The 17,193-nt window shown below is 47.9% G+C and overlaps 1 protein-coding gene across 1 annotated transcript in view; it reads right to left on the bottom strand.

The window, feature by feature from the left end:
- LOC135809461 (RNA-splicing ligase RtcB homolog) overlaps window positions 1-15,399 on the bottom strand; it is a 28,633-nt gene extending 13,234 nt beyond the window's left edge. Inside the window, exons 1-16 of the mRNA XM_065322818.1 lie at window positions 15,025-15,399; window positions 14,864-14,942; window positions 13,953-14,020; window positions 13,513-13,561; window positions 12,751-12,801; window positions 12,122-12,216; window positions 9,352-9,413; window positions 7,060-7,109; window positions 6,400-6,506; window positions 4,544-4,648; window positions 4,039-4,093; window positions 3,330-3,391; window positions 2,671-2,832; window positions 1,895-2,035; window positions 1,461-1,507; window positions 645-708 (exon numbers count right to left, since the gene is read on the bottom strand). Coding sequence (XP_065178890.1) covers window positions 645-708; window positions 1,461-1,507; window positions 1,895-2,035; window positions 2,671-2,832; window positions 3,330-3,391; window positions 4,039-4,093; window positions 4,544-4,648; window positions 6,400-6,506; window positions 7,060-7,109; window positions 9,352-9,413; window positions 12,122-12,216; window positions 12,751-12,801; window positions 13,513-13,561; window positions 13,953-14,020; window positions 14,864-14,942; window positions 15,025-15,141 — 1,314 coding nt within the window. The 5' untranslated portion in view covers window positions 15,142-15,399. The remainder of the gene's footprint in view (window positions 1-644; window positions 709-1,460; window positions 1,508-1,894; window positions 2,036-2,670; window positions 2,833-3,329; window positions 3,392-4,038; window positions 4,094-4,543; window positions 4,649-6,399; window positions 6,507-7,059; window positions 7,110-9,351; window positions 9,414-12,121; window positions 12,217-12,750; window positions 12,802-13,512; window positions 13,562-13,952; window positions 14,021-14,863; window positions 14,943-15,024) is intronic.
- Window positions 15,400-17,193: the final 1,794 nt, after the last annotated feature.

The raw sequence follows: 17,193 nt of genomic DNA, 5'->3' as shown, positions 1-17,193 counted from the left end.
ATTCCGTATACAGCATTTCGTATGCCAGGCTGGACATGAAATTAAAACGCACCCCAAACCCATCTGTATGGGCAGAAGGTGTAGTTGGCAGTTCAGTATGAAACAATAATATTATGCATAAGAACGAGCTTCACATGAAAAGGTACGAAATTATTTCACGTAACAAATATTCTTGATTTACAGTATCTGGCACTAAAGAAAAGTAGTCGTGCAGATTGGCTGTAATCAGGAAGATGCTTGACCAGGCCTTAGCTGTACGTGCAGAGAGAGAGAGAGAGAGAGAGAGAGAGAGAGAGAGAGAGAGAGAGAGAGAGAGAGAGAGAGAGAGAGAGAGAGAGAGAGAGAGAGAGAGAGAGAGAGAGAGAGAGAGAGAGAGAGAGAGAGAGAGAGAGAGAGAGAGAGAGAGAGAGAGAGAGAGAGAGAGAGAGAGAGAGAGAGAGAGAGAGAGAGAGAGAGAGAGAGAGAGAGAGAGAGAGAGAGAGAGAGAGAGAGAGAGAGAGAGAGAGAGAGAGAGAGAGAGAGAGAGAGAGAGAGAGAGAGAGAGAGAGAGAGAGAGAGAGAGAGAGAGAGAGAGAGAGAGAGGAAGTACAGTGTGTACGCACATGTAGAGAGGAGAAATGCAGCGTGCATGCACGTGTACTTACAGCTCCATGACATGTTGTACCAAATGTTTCCTGCATGCCCTGCTCCGTGCCTGTAAGCACATAACTGCAGAACACACGCGAAAAACACACGTACACGTACACACACACATTAAATTGTTTTTAGAGGCAGGCATGACACACTGACACACACACACACACACACACACACACACACACACACACACACCTGTAAGCACATAACTGCAGAACACACGCAAAAAAACACACGTACATGTACACACACACATTAAATTGTTTTTAGAGGCAGGCATGACACACTGACACACACACACACACACACACACACACACACACACACACACACACACACACACACACACATGCACGAGAATAAACACAGAGACACATACACATGTACACGCAGTGAACACTCCAGTATCATCCAGCGATGCATGTCAATATTCCCTAGAACAATCAACTCCACCAGCAAGCACCGGCACAAGACACAGACACAGGTAGGTACAAGTAGCAAGTTGCCATATCCCTTCGCTAATGACTCCTGCCCTCTAAACACAGGTAGTATATCATTGGAGCCATCTCGAGCTCTGCCTACTGCATGGGTAGTGAGCACAATACAGAGCTACGCCAACTGGCATTGACAGTCTTGGACAAAAGCCACGGCCAGCATCTACCTGTGAGCAATGTATGCTAGTCTACTGGCCATCCGGGCCATAGCTAGAGCAGTGGTATTAATCGAAGAGACCGCTGCTACGGCTGCAGATACTCAGTATCACATTGTAAGGGACACAACATATGGCACGAGCATCACGCAGCATACTAGATATGGTCACAAACCTGCAGGTTCCCATAGTTCCACCAATCAGCACTGGCTGACCAGTAAGCTGCAAGAAAAAGAGGAAACACATCGACACAAACACATGAGCAGATACAGTTCAATAATGCAAATACCCACTGAAAAGACAACAAAAAAACACACCGCAAGAGCACCATACAAGCCCGTGCTTGTGGTGCCAAGCATGGCTTAAATCCATCATTACTCACACACTGAACCAATAGTTCACAGAAATTGAGAATACCACCCCGAAGATGGTTAGTCCTCTTTCTACACTTCATGCATGAAACCAACAAAACAATGGCGGTCAGGTCTACTCTATCTACAAGACTAGTAGTCACTGAGGAAAGTACACAAAGAGAAGTTAGCAAGAGCAAACTCTAAAACAGGAATTACTCAGATGGGCTGAGAGCTCAAACACTGTTAGCCGACGTACCTGATAATCAACCGGGATCAGCGGATGGTGAGGTGGGAAAGCTCGCGTCGATCCCTTACGATGGACGAGCAGTTGTTTCTGTTTGCCATCTATGTAGTGCTCTTCGACTTTGGCAATATTGTGCGACACATCATAGATCACCTTAATCAGGAATAGCACAGCAGTACACAATGGCTTTCAAAGTTCCTGCAAAGCGGTGGCAGATATGTATACCCAAGAACCAACCGTCTATTCACAAAAGCATAGCAAACGCATGCTTGCAAGCAAGCAGTTAGCACAGGTGTGTGCACACACCATTCGACACCCATCGCCGGAGGCGATGATAGCGATGCCACAGCAGAAGCCATAGCAGCTTGTGCTGGGATTGCACCATTCAACAGCTTGCAAGGCTGAAGAATGTGACCGCCACTATTCAGCCTGGTCTACACCACACAACTATGAAGTGGCTTTTTCTGATTCACACACACACCATTGGACCATTGGACGCCCATCGCCGGAGGCGATGATAGCGATGCTACAGCAGAAGCCATAGCAGCTTGTGCTGGGATTGCACCATTCAACAGCTTGCAAGGCTGAAGAATTGACCGCCACTATTCAGCCTGGTCTACACCACACAGCTATGAAGTGGCTTTTTCTGGCCAGTGAATCACACACACACACACACACACACACACCCACACCCACACCCACACCCACACACACACGAACACACACACACACACGAACACACCCACACACACACAAACACACGTACACATTGGACACCCAGCACTGACCTGCATATCCAAGTCATCGGGTGTCGACTGGAATGTCTTGGCAAATGCCTGACGTGCAAGGAATGTCATGGATGAGCGGTTCACCCAGGCGTAGTTAGCTGCGGCAGCCATGCCCTGGAGATAGTCCTGACCTTCAACAGAGCTGATACGAGCACAGGCGAGCTGGGAAACAACAGCACATGCACAGGAGCACAGAGACATGTTTGACTGGAGAAGATATGTTTGACTGGGGAAGACATGCTTGACTGGGGAAGACATGTTTTGACTGGGCAAGATATGTTTGACTGGGGAAGACATGTTTGACTGGAGAAGACATGTTTGGCTGGAGAAGACATGTTTTGACTGGGGAAGATATGTTTGACTGGAGAAGACATGTTTGACTGGGGAAGATATGTTTGACTGGAGAAGACATGTTTTGACTGGGGAAGATATGTTTGACTTGGGAAGACATGTTTGACTGGAGAACACATGTTTGACTGGAGAACACATGTTTGACTGGGGAAGATATGTTTGACTGGGGCAGTGTTGTGTACATAGTACACATTACCACAATGACGTGAAACATGAGTTATGAACAGCACCAACAGCGATATAAAGTTCCTACACACAAGCACATCATACAGTAGGTACATACATGTATATCAATCTCAGTCACATACCTGTCGATCGTTCACAATTATGTTATCACGCTTCATGGCACGTTCCATGGATACCAGCGCATCTGAACATCATTGAAAGAGAGAGAGGGAGAGAGAGAGAGAGAGAGAGAGAGAGAGAGAGAGAGAGAGAGAGAGAGTTACATTTATAAAGACAGGTAAGTCTAACAAATAAGGACTGAGACCTCTACAACAGGGTTTTTACGCCTGAAAGCAGGTGCATGATTTAACAAGCAGGTTGTCAGTCTAGATTTTAGGCGCAGATGGAGAAAATACGCAGAAATTTTGTGATGAGATGAACGCAGAAATAGTAGGAAATAATAAGCAAAGACGAAACGAAAGCCTGCCTCACAACCCCGCCTAGCCTTGCGAACTGGGAACGGTGGATTAAGAACCCAGGTTCAACGCTACTTCTGCCGCGCTCCAGAATCCTCACCCTAACCGCGTCATGAATGACCACCAAACCTACTCACAGTACAGTGTACTCAAAGAACTTTATTGAAAATCCAAGATGATCCGGAGAGGAATAAGCGTAGTGGCAGCAGCAGAAACAGTAATTTGAGAAATATCCATGGATGTGAACACTAGACCATGCCTATACTGAACAGGCTCTTATTAGGTTACCAAGCCAACAGGAAATGCAGACCGCAATAGTACAGTGTGGCTAGGTAGTGTAGTCCTAGAACAACCGTACATGACATTGTACTCTTACCTGTAGCTACTTGATGTCCAAGACCACGACTGCCACTGTGTATCATTACGCACACCTGTCAATAGCCAGCACACAAACAAACACACACATGATGGTATTGTGCTGTGGTGCACCCTGGCTTTCCAGTTTTCACATACACAACAATAACATAATACGTAGAGTTCAAGGCTTTTCTGCACGGTAAGACAACACTACCCCCCCCCCCCCCCCCCCACACACACACACCACATCCCCCCCCCCCCCCCCCCCCACACCACATCCCCCCCCCCCCCCCACACACACACACACCACATCCCCCCCCCCCCCCACACACACACCACATCCCCCCCCCCCCCCCCCCCCACACCACATCCCCCCCCCCACACACACACCACATCCCCCCCCCACACACACACCACATCCCCCCCCCCCCCCCCACACACACACAAACACACACACCACATCCCCCCCCCCCCCCCCCCACACACACACACACACCACCACCACAACATGGTAACGCCCATACTTGTCCGGTGTGGTCCACGCCCATCTTGCGAGCTGCGTGCTGATCATAGATCTTGTCGACGACTTGGATTTCAGCATAGTGATTGCCAGCCCCCAGTGTTCCAAGCTGCACACACACAACACACGGTGAGCAAAGGTTCAAATATCACCTCAATGCGATCATGGAAAGATTGCTGAGTTGCACTTGTATGCTAGACATAATCATCTTCTACGCCCTCAGCAGCAGCAGCAGCAGCATCGGCAGCAGCGGCATCGGCAGCAGCAGCATCGGCAGCAGCAGCATCGGCAGCAGAAGCAGTGGCAGAAGCAGCATCGGCGGCGGCAGCAGCAGGATGACGTATTTGTCAATTACTCAACATCCCTCAGAGAAATTCATAACTACTGTCTCTTGAGTGAAGTTGTACCCTGTAGCACTTGCTCTCGGAGCGTTAAAGGGGAAGTATACCCTAAAATCAAATGTTCACGTTGTAGTCTTCGGGGTGCTGAGTCGAATGGTCTTGGTCCGAGGAAGCTGAGACGCTCCCTTCCTCCTTTATTCCCAATCGAACTCGCGCACTTCCACCGGAACTGGGTGACTGCGCCCTACTAGATAGGGATTTGTATGGAAAAAGTCACTAAAAACGCCGTTTCGTTCTTATAAAAGCGCGGATGACCGCAATTGGTCCATATGTTGTAGTCTTTTGGCCGCTGAGTCGACTGGTTTTGGTCCGAAAAGGCTGCAATGCAGCATTCAGCCCTTATTCCCAATCGAACACGGTTGAGTAAGCGGTCACGTGCTCATTTACAGCCTGTTTGGGCCCGTTTATGTCACTCGAGTTGAACCTTTGAACCAGGGAGTCGTAAAAGCCTCTTACGACTCCCTGCTTTGAACCTTTGAGTTGAATCTTGATGTGAAAATTGTACTCTGCAAGCACGGTGACCAGGCGACTGGTGTACGCCTGAGCACGTGACCGCTCACTCAACCGTGTTCGATTGGGAATAAGGGCTGAACGCTGCATCGCAGCCTTTTCGGACCAAAACCAGTCAACTCAGCGGCCACAAGACTACAACATATGGCCCAATCGCGGCCATCCGTGCTTTTATAAGAACGAAACGGCATTTTTAGTGACTTTTTCCATACAAATCCCTATCTAGTAGGGCGCAGTCACCCAGTTTCGGTGGAAGTGCGCGAGTTCGATTGGGAATAAAGGAGGAAGGGAGCATCTCAGCTTCCTCGGACCAAGACCATTCGACTCAGCACCCCGAAGACTACAACTGGTGAAAATTTGATTTTAGGGTATACTTCCCCTTTAACAGCCAGTGCAAACGATTACGTGGTCAGAGTGACCGACCAATGACCCCCGCCCCATGCCTGAATGACTCCCCATGCCTGATCACCGGGGTACGTGTATGTAGGACAATGTGACCAGACACAAGCTGCTTGTCGCCGCCGCCACCACTGTCAACCTGACCTTGGAGAAAGTAGTGAGAGTGTGCAGAGTGGAGGCTGCTGCTACTGGGACATGCAGTCATACTCCCAGGCCCAGCACTGGCTCAGTGAACACCGCACACAACACCGGCAACCAGCGGTGAAAAAGCAAGGCTGACAAACCGCCACGGGGCGACACAGCAGTAGTGTAAAGAGCAAGGTGTCAGCAATGGCTGGTATTCTCAAACCGACACAGAGCACTGTCATCATCATAGTATAGCACTGCCATTCAACATCCATCAAAACCTGAACAGAGGAATTAAATATTGCCATCTTCTAAGGGGGGGGGGGGGGGGATTCCCCATAAATAGAACACCTACAATATACATGAGAAAAGCCAGTATGTCAGTGTTGGCAGTACTATAATATATCAATATGCTGTGGCTTACCTGGGGTAGACCACGCTTCTTGGCACGGCTGCTGACTTTGTTGGGATTGGCCTGCAGCATGCGACCATACTCTTCGCAATGCTCTTTGTCTTCAGCCCAAGCATAGCCTGCAGAGCAAACAGGACAGCACGCATGCGCGCACACCCACCCACACGCACGCACGCACGCACACACACACAACAGCCCACACACACATGATGATGCACACTGCGTGTACTTGTGCATCCTGGCAGCTGTAACACACGCATTTCAGGCTGAACTTAGAGCTGGAAAACCTCAACCAGCCGTAATGAGCTAACCATACTACCAGGCACCTGTGATCACACTACACCACTGTGTCTCTACATGCACACACTACTGAACATGGGGAAAATACAGTCCACAAGTGAATGGATTTACATGTACTGGTAGTGTGGATCAGGGTATACATAAGCCTCTTTTACGGGCAAAAATTAACACAATGGATTAAAAATGCAATAAAACATACACAAGTGAATGGATTTCATTGAACACACAAACTTTAACTAGCCGTCAGTGAAAGCAAACCAAAACGAAACCAGCAGCCACAACGGCTAGTCACCATGCACGCACACACACACACTCGCGCGCGCACACACACACACACACACGCGCGCGCGCGCTCCGTGGTAAAATTCCAACCTTCTCGCAGCGACCAGTCCATTCCCATCTCCAGTGCCTCTTCAAGGTTTCTGAAAGGCAATAGAACCAATTCAGGCAGCAACAAGCCAACATATTCTGGATGCTGTAACACTGTATGGAACTACAAATGCTTAGTCCCAGAGACACACCGCGTGCCATTTTATGATAACTTTGGTTTCCCTTGGGTAAAATTGGTAATCTTGGGCTTCTTGGAAAGCTTCAGCCATGATGAGTTCTCTTAGTGACCTTTTCTAGCCTCTTGCAATAGAAACAAAAATCCATCCACAGCTCCATTTTTTTAGAGAAGCACAGCTTATCAATGTGTGTGCTGTTTGTGGTCTCAAATTTGTACTTTTATGCTACCAGATTCGAATCTACAATCAGTGAAGCCTCCTGGCATACTGTAAACTGCCTAATGTTTGCGACGTATTAATGTTTGCTAATTTTGCGAGAAGAGCAGAACGCAAATATTAACCATTGCGAAATCAAACGTGGGTGTAGAAGTGTGGCCACAGTGCTCTGCGAACATTTGCCATCGTAAACTCGCTGGTTCTGAGAGATCGCAAAACTTTAGTGACGCAAACATTGGGCGGTTTACAGTACTTCAAAAGTAGTGTTAGGAGGGCAACATGCTCATTATAAAAAAATCACCATGCGAAACCTTTGTTGTACACGGTGTACTAAAACTTCTCTTTGGAGACTAATAACGTCTCTTCGGAACACGGTACGGTGCTCCGGGGTTTTGCACAGGAGAGATGAGTCTTTTCTGCTTCTTTTGAGACCAAATGGTGCACACCGGATAAACAAATGAGCAAGTTACAGCTTGTTAACGTGTTTGACGGATAGTCGTCGATTTTGACTGTTGGGATGAATAAGGTTTAAAGCATGCACTGTCTAACCCTAGCCTTGAATGCTCTTTTTCTAGTTGTAATATTCCAGCCTGGTACACACACACACACACACACACACACACACACACACACACACACACACACACATGCACGCAAGCATACACATACACACACACTCAGGAAGGTACGCACGCATGTGAAAACACACACACGTGCGCACATGCACGCCGTTTACATGAGAAAAATAAGCCCGGTTTTATTCAACCCTACAAGGCTTACGATAAGCCCGCCTTGAACTGCAACCCAGTCATTTTAGAGCGCGCGTTTACATGATGTGGCAGGCTTATTCAGCTCGCCCCGAGTTGAACTAGCCCTACCCTTGACCCCCGAGCTTATCCAACCCCCAGGGCTTATTTTCCCATGTAAACGGTCAAGAAAATAAGCCCTGGGGGTTGGATAAGCGAGTTTTTCCGTGTTTTCGAGTTTGCCTCTTGAACCTGAGAGGACTTCTCTGCGCCCAGTGTGCCTTCTCAGTTCACAAGCAGGTCACGCTAGGCTAGATCGAAGGTGGCGAACGGTCAGAGCCTAGGATCGCTGGAGAGCGAATTCCTTCTCTATTGCTTGTGGCCATCGACCTTCATGGCATTCTCAAGTTGGCTGACCCTTTTCCGTCTTTTATTGACAAGTGCAGTGCAGTTTCCTTTTCGGTTTTGACGTTCGTGAAGCTGCATGGAGTACGTTTGTTCATTTGCGTCGTAGTTGATTCTTGCATATTTGTTTGCCACGACCGAAGCCAATATGTCTCAAAGTTTCGGAGATGTTTCCCAGCCACCACCGGAGACTGCGAGTGTCCCAAGAAGAGGAAGAGCGGCACTCCAGTGCGTAGGTTTAGGTGGACATCGCGCATGGAAAATGATCTGGTAACGACAACACTAGATGTCAAGCTTGAGCAAGATGCAGAGTGTAAAGACATGGAGTCTGATCGGGTGACATGCTATAGTGAATTGAGGAAGAGAATGGCGAGTAAGTACGAAGAGTCAAGCATGTTCGGGCCTGTACATCTGACACAATCATGTTGATGAGGCAAAGACCCTAGACGATGATGAGTATACTCGGTTGTGTTCGAAGCGGGAGGAGGAAAGAAAGTCTGTTTCTTCGGCCTATGCCCGGATAAAAGAAAAGGCAATGTCTGATACATGATGTACTACAGTGGTTACTAGTACCAAGTGTAGACTCTACTGACTATCTGTGGTAAGTCATAGAGTCACGCATCCAATCTGGACGTATATTACGTATCGCCTAGGCGCAACTAAGAAGCCTAAATTAATATTCACGGACGCACGCACGCGCACGCACGTGCACACACACACACACACACACACACACACACACAGGTGCAAAGCTTGGACAACGGCAGGGTGGGCAGCCACGCCATACTCACGTTGCTGTCATGGGAATGACACCTTTCGAACCCACTCCGACCGGGATGTGATTGAAGAGTGTCTGCGAACACACAACACAGCGCAGAGCTGACGGCATGTATAAAAAGTACCAAGAGTCGTAATATTATGATATTGTATGATCCCCAAGGATGTGCAACTCCTGCATGCAGTGCTGTCCCAAGAGAAATTCAAGTTGACGTCATTCTAAGATTCAGTGCGCAGTGTGTGCATGTACGACATATCCTGGACAAGTGGTGAACAAATCCCCGGTTGAACCTGCACAAACTAGCGCCAGGAAACACGTGTGAGATGTGTGACACGTACACACACATGTCGTAAACCACTCGTGCGAGGAGTATTCCATCAAACAATGGTGTCAACTTGAAATGTCTGTGGGCACAGCAGTGTGCTCTTGTTAGTTTACATCACGACAAAACCACTAATCTGCTCATCCAAGAAGAAAGGTTAGAGGTTGGATCCTCCACACTCATTCGACACCCCGCTGCCTCAGAGAGTCCAAACAGGGCAACAAGCTAGACAGAGCCGGCCACCAAGCTGGACTTGTCATCATCGGCAACCTAATTTCAAATGTGGCCACGAACAATCCCGTGATAAACAGAGTCACTTGTGTTGCCATGCATCCACTCTCGCAAACACTCCTTAAAACTATTCCATACAACTCACGCAGAGGTACACTTGAAAAGAAAAAGAAAACACAGCAAAAAAAAAAGGGAATGCGACAGTGCGGATACAGTGGTGCAATACTGCATGGCAGTCACTCTGAGAGTAGACATGCCATTTCCACTGCCCTCACCAAGCATCACTCCAAAACCATCATCATCATCACCACCATCACCACCATTCAGCACGGCTAGCATCAGCACAACTGCCAACACCAACAACACACCATTCTCATGTCCAAAGTCGTACAAGCGCAAGCGCATACACTCAAGAATCTGCACGCCTGAGTGAAGCAAACGATTACACCTCGACCTCAGAGGCAACGGTAAACGGCATGCAAGCATAGCCAATCACCAAGCATCATCACGGGCCTGTGCGTGTGAGTTTGTGTGAGGGTGTGTGTGTGTGTGTGTGTGTGTGTGTGTGTGCGCGCGTGTGGCACATTCACACAAGACGTACCATGTCAGGTACTTAGGGGTCGTCGCAAAAGTTTTTTGTCGTCCCTGAAACGAACATGATTCATTTGGGGGGGAGGGGGTGCGAGCCAAAATCGCAAGTCGACCGACACTGTACATATGACATGTACATGCATGCGATTTTCGTCGTCCAGCATAGCAAGCTGTGTTCGTTTCAGAGGGAGGGGAGGGGGTCCGAGTACGAAAGGAACGATGTTCGTTTCAGGGACGACAGAAAACGTTTGCGACGACCCCCTAGGCAGGGCAGGATCCCCCCCCCCCCCCCCAAAGGAGGGCAGCAATGGGGTGCAACATGTGGATCACATGACACGCTACATTCTACTGTTACAGTGACTCTAGTTGAAGTACCAGTACATGTAGAGTAAAACCTGTCAAAGCCACCATTTGGATAAGGCAACCACATGTTTCAGACGACTACTGCAGCCAGGACCAAGGGATGCTATTTCCAGTCAAATGACCCTGGATAAGGAGACCACCTGGTAACAGAGACCGCACTTTGAAGGTCCCTTGAGCGGTCGTCTTAGACAGGTACATGTACGTCACAACAAAACATCTGAGCGTGTCCATTCGTGAACGGATACCTTCTCATCTTGAGAAGATTGTCCTGCTCTAGATAAGATTGTCCTGCTCTAGATAAGAGTGTCCTGCTCTAGATAACATTGTACACCTAGTACTTTCAAACAGATGCTAAGATGAAATGCAATAGAACAAATAATGCGCAGTCTATACTCGTACAGTCTGAAGGGCGGCGCAGGTCTCTTGAAGGAAGGTACTCCAAACCCAGGGGCAGGGGCAGGGGAACGCCACTGTATGCCACTACAGTACTGTCTGTCGACGAAGAACTGGGGGTCAGCCTCGACCATTCTTATTTTCATGTAAGGTCCTCCCTCATTATAACGAGTCCGGTTAGTACATAAACCCCGTTAGTAAATAGAAATCTGAAATCCCCTGGCGAAAAGTGGTCTATACAACTGTTTACAGGTCCGGTTACAACATAATCCGTTAGTACATAAAATTCGTTATAACGACCCTTTGCCCAGGTCCCTGGAGTGCCAAACCCTCAGTATAAGATAATACTGACCATGCAGGACCAATACAAGGCCAAAACACGTAGGATAAAGCAGAAAGACGAAACGTAGTAATTCTATCTATGTATACGCGAATATGGACAATCCTTTTCATACAAGGAAGAGTTATGTTGGAGATTTTCAATTATCTTATAACGAGTTGAAGCATCGATCATTTATGTTGTATCGAGGGTATCCCCGGTAAGTACGAAGTAGTGCCTATTTCACCTTTAGCTGTAAGTCCTGCTACAAGATAAGTCTCGTTATAAGATAACTTTTTCGATGGCCCAGAGATAATCTACTAACGAGGGAGGACCTGTACTTTAAAAAAAAATTATAGCCTATGCACAGTTGAGTCACCGCCTATACATTGGCATGCTGTGCTTGGTGAAATTCTAGCCTGGTCGTTCTTCGGCACCTGGCAGTCCCGTATAGCTAAGCAGCCCCCCTCCCCCCCCCCCCCCCCCCCCCCTTGTAAAGGCGAACGGCCGCGGCAGGCTGCTAGAACGGTGTCTACATGTACAGGTACTAAACTACTGATATACCTGTGCTAGTTGATCTTTGACGGGTGCCACGTCCTTCTCAGAGAGATTGGTGCGCAGCAAGCGCACACCGCAGTTAATATCAAAGCCGACGCCGCCTACGCAACACAAAGGGATAGGATAGATAGATAGATAGAGCTCAGATAGATATACAACTGCCAAAGCTGTTCAACGTATGTCTCAGTGCACGATTCAAAACTGAAAACAAGTTTTAAAATCCACTTTGCAGCATACATGCACGCGCAAAACACTGCAGCCGAGTTGAACAGCCGATACCCGGGCTTGAGGACGGTTGAATCACTTGATCCCTTCAATTTTGGAGGCTTTAGTCTTGTCCCCAAAACTCTAATTGTCGCCCCCTGTCGATTTTCTGCCTGTGAAGCGACTTTGGCGTATACAACGAGATATGGTATAGAACCGATGCATGCACTGCTGTACACAATACGTGCCAGTGCAGGATGAAAACGTGCACAATCCAGCACATCCCTCATCATCGAGTCTGAACTTCCACGTTGTTGTACATCGTACTGCACTTGACAGCCTTGATCTAATTCCCACCCGCGCGGATCAACGCTACTTTACGCTACTGTAGAATGGAACACATGAACAGCACAACACAAATCAGGACATACCGGGTGACACCACAGCTTCTGGATTTGACATGTCGAAAGCCGCCATGTTACCTGCAGATCGTAAAGAACATACCAGCAGAGGAAGTGGACAGTTTTTGGGGCGACAAACACACGACAACGCTGAGTTTTGATCGAATTCTCCAACATCGAATGGGGTTCAACAACTTGAATACCATGGGAATTTAGTTCAATTTACGCATAACGTCGCAGTTTGCTTGCGAAATCATCAACTTTTCCAGATCCAATGGCGGACACCGCCAGCTATTACTCTGAAGGCCGCAACTCTCGATGCTCTGCGGTATTCATGCACTGTCTGTTACAATCACGATGCACTCTACAGTCCATTCATCGGAAACTGGCCCGCTGGCTTTTGAAAGTCGGATTTGGGCCGAATTGAGGATCAAAAACCCACTTTAAATCTCAAAAATCTGGGTTTTGGATCTGCTTCTCCATACATTTTGCCATGGCATACCTGTCCTAATTTTGTAAAACCTGGCTGAATTTCTATTTCCTTGTTCTTGGACTTTTCTGACCTCAAATGTGGCAAGGAGTAATTGCACGGGTCACTCAATGCAGGATGTACTGTTGTTTTCACGATATCTAAAACTATGTGACAGAGACACCAAAAAGTTAGGGTGCCAGTTTCCAATGAATGGACTGTAGCCATGATGTAGGCTAGGTATCAATGCCCTGTGCTATCCACGCACTGTCTCGTTGCAGCCCTAGGCTGGAGTTAACCTCGGCGAAACCCAGCACACTTACCAATGGCGAAACCATAGCCGGAGTGCACGTCTGGCAGGCCAATGGACCTCTGCATGGCAGTCGCACGCACACGCACACACACACACGCACCCACACATGCACACACACACACACACACACACACACACACACACACACACACACACATGAGTGCATGCACACAGGAAACACACCAGGCTAAAGCAGGACATACTAAATTCAAATGGTGTACTGGAAGAATTAGCACTATAGGGAGTGTACCCGTGCATAGGGCATGTCAAAAGTTGACCGGCGGCATTTACACAAGTATAATTATTATAGTACTTCTGAAGTAATATTAGGTCACACAAAAACATTTCTCACACAATCTCTATTGCACACCAACGCATCCGCAAATGTCTATTTAGCATTTACTCACCCCACAACACCAGGAAGAGATGCAACATTTGCTATTTACTTACCCCAACAATACCAGGAAGAGATGCAACATTTGCTATTTGCTTCACGCCAGGCAGAAAGCCACCAATACCTGATAAAAATGAAAAATAAACACAACAGGAATACAGGACGGGACACTTGAGCGATGTGGCGACAATAATCGAAGTCAAGTAATGAGAAGGCGCATTTGCACACTCATTACACAACCAAGATCGAGCCGCGTACGTCACGTTAGTTTGTTTATTTACGGATTCTCCAGAGGTAAATGGATACCTATCACGGGAGTCTCACCAAACCAATAGAATAATGAAAATAAAATTATGTGTGGAGTGCAGAAAACTCAAAATCTGAGATTTTCTAATTCAAAGGAGAGGAAGAACAATAGATTGAGAACCAGGGGTGCTAATAGAACACTGGAAAGGCACTAAAACAAAGTAGTGTACAGCACATGTATGTGAAGCTTCACTCACGCAGACGTCTACCACTAGCAGTGTGTAGAGACTGGTTACTGGTATTCAAATACATCATCAGTTGAGAAGCTCCGGAAAAGTCGTGGCACGGCGATGCACTAGCTCAAACGAAACCATGGGAACCGTCGACTCACGCTGTCTACATAGCGCCCCATAAGCGGTTCTGCTGACTCACCGCCATGACATCATTCGCATAACCTGCATTGGGCGTTTTGTGAAGCATTTTCTGTGTTGCGCACGTGTTGCTAAGCAAAATGCAACGACTGCAGAAACGAATAGCACCACGCACAGAAGTGTGATGTGCCGACATGGGCACGCAGATGCGGACGTTCACGTTCACGTCGACATCTGATGCAGATTTACGTTAGAGCCAGACAGTTGTTGGCTACACTGGAGGTGCAGTGCTCAACTCCATAACTAATCATGTAATCATGCAGTATACTAATTACTGGTGTGTATCTAACCTCTGCTCTGACAACTGTGTCTCAGCTCCTCCATCATCAGATTCTCCAGATGGCTGTTGACGTAAAATATACCCTCAACCTGCAGAAGCCAGTAATACAATACCCACTGTTCGCCATGCCCACATGCATCGAATCCAGACGACTACACGCCGTGCGTTTACCTGCATATTCGGTACGAAGCCCTTCTTGATGCGAAAGGAGTGAGGGGAAAGCCTTTCAATAAATTGAAGCTCATCCTTGTATTGCCGGACCGGCAGCGTTGGAGCGGCAGACTGCATGTCGACTAAGAAAATTACGCAAAGCACTCGGCGGATTGAAGAAGGGAAATCTGTCTGTCTACAGTCAGACAAAGACAGCTGCGATGAAAACAAAGTGCCTTGGACGGCTTGCTACATTTATCTTCTGTCGACTGTCTCGCAACAAACTACTTAGGGACCATCGCAAAAGTTCGCAGAAGCCCCCGAAACGAAGACCGTGAGTTTCGGGCCTGACCCCCCTCCCTCCCCCCTCAAACGAAACGACAGTCACAATATGGGCTTCATTTTTTCACTTGGATGCTCACACATAATAATTATTATAATACTACACAAGCATTGTTGTATCAGTGTGTAACAATGTACAGCACTTTATAAATGCAACGATGATATCACCTTGCAGTGGGTGATCTAAGTCTAAGAACGAGAACAGCTAGAGCTATGCAGTTGTATCCTTTGAGCATTACAATGAACGTTGATTGGTGCTTTCACATTCCCCATACGCGTCCTGACAAGCGATCTACGACGGCTGTGATGGCATGCTAATCAGCTCCTATAATTATGTCGTCAATACTTTTTTGAATTGAAGCCCGGTTTGCGATTTTCGCACCGACTCCCTCCCCCCCAAACGTATGCTCTTCGTTTCAGGGGCTTCTGCGAACTTTTGCGATGGTCCCTTACTTGGCCACTTTTTGGTCAGTGTCACATTTTGGTTTGTGCTCACTTTTGTACAATTATTATTTTTCGAAACTTTTGAAAACTGTGATACGCGTGTACATATGTACCGATACGATCAGTACGACGTCATTGCACTTCTTTTCGCAATGTCGATGATTCATCCACACTGTCCAAGAAAATATTTTCTTCAGGGAGTCGTAAAATAAAGACTTTTACGAGTACATGACTGAAGACATCCAAGAAGAAGGCCTGACCTAAAGCCTGATATCAAGGGGGGGGGGGGGGGGGGTTATGTACTCTTGCTGATATGATGAGTCCAGCGGGGACGTGGCGCGGTGGTCAGGGTGGTGGTGGTGAGAAGGAGAGCTCTGTGCTAGAACTTTGCAGCTTAGAGAGCGTGTGTGGGCACTGGGCAGGCGTGTGTTTACCGCCATATTGCCAGGTGTGTCTTCAAGTACCGCCATATTTATCAACTATTTTACGACTCCCTGATTTTCTTCATCCATGATCCAAGAAAGCAGGGAGACTGCAAACCCGGGTTTTCACGACTCCCGGGGTGCCTAACCCGAGGACCTCCTACAGCTAGCTACAGGGACGCTTGCTGCACTGCAGGCACGGAGTATGACTGTACATGTAGTGAAATACTGTACCGTGGTCACATGATTTTCAACTGCCTGCCTCCCCAGTCTCCTCCTCCCCAGTCTCCCTCTCTCTGAGTCTCCCCCTCTCTTTCTACCCAGTCCCTCCCTCTCTCGCTGCACCCCTGAGGCTCTCCCTCTCCCCGGTCTCTGTCTCTCTCCGTCTCCTTCTCTCTCCCTCTCCGTTTCCCTCTCCCTCTCTTCTCCCTGTCCTTCTCCCTCTCCTTTCCGGCCTCTTACTCTCCCTCTCCGGCCTCTCCCTCCAGAGACAGAAACCTTGGTCATCTTCTTTCTTGTCTTAGGCTCCTACTCCTAGGATGGGAACCACGACACAGTTACGGTGGAGATATTTCCATATCGGTGAAATCGCCAGGCATACAGTGCTTGAAGTACAGTTCTGAATGTTGGACAGATCTTGCTCTACATGTACTTAGCTAGGAGTACAGTAGGTGTCTACTCTGCTCCAAGAGCCTAACTAGCATGAGATGAAAGCACCTACAGACTGTCAGTGCAACACGATGGCCTAGCACATCATTCTACTCAAGTCTGTCTTGGTCAGGGAGTACTAGTAGTAGTACAGTACCTACTCCCTGGTCTAGGAAGTGCTACTGAAGCCAGTGAAGGCGGCTCGCGGAGCTGCGGATACTGAGGCAGAGGGAGCCAGTTTTCCATGGCTTCCTGTACATGTACTAGGATACAATGCACATCCTGTCATCCATAGACAAGGAGAGCCGGGGAGAGAGGATACTAGCGTCACATC

Source organism: Sycon ciliatum, chromosome 2 (genome assembly GCF_964019385.1).
Source record: "Sycon ciliatum chromosome 2, ocSycCili1.1, whole genome shotgun sequence".
NCBI lineage: Eukaryota > Metazoa > Porifera > Calcarea > Leucosolenida > Sycettidae > Sycon > Sycon ciliatum.
This window is presented reverse-complemented; position numbering and strand designations above follow the sequence as displayed.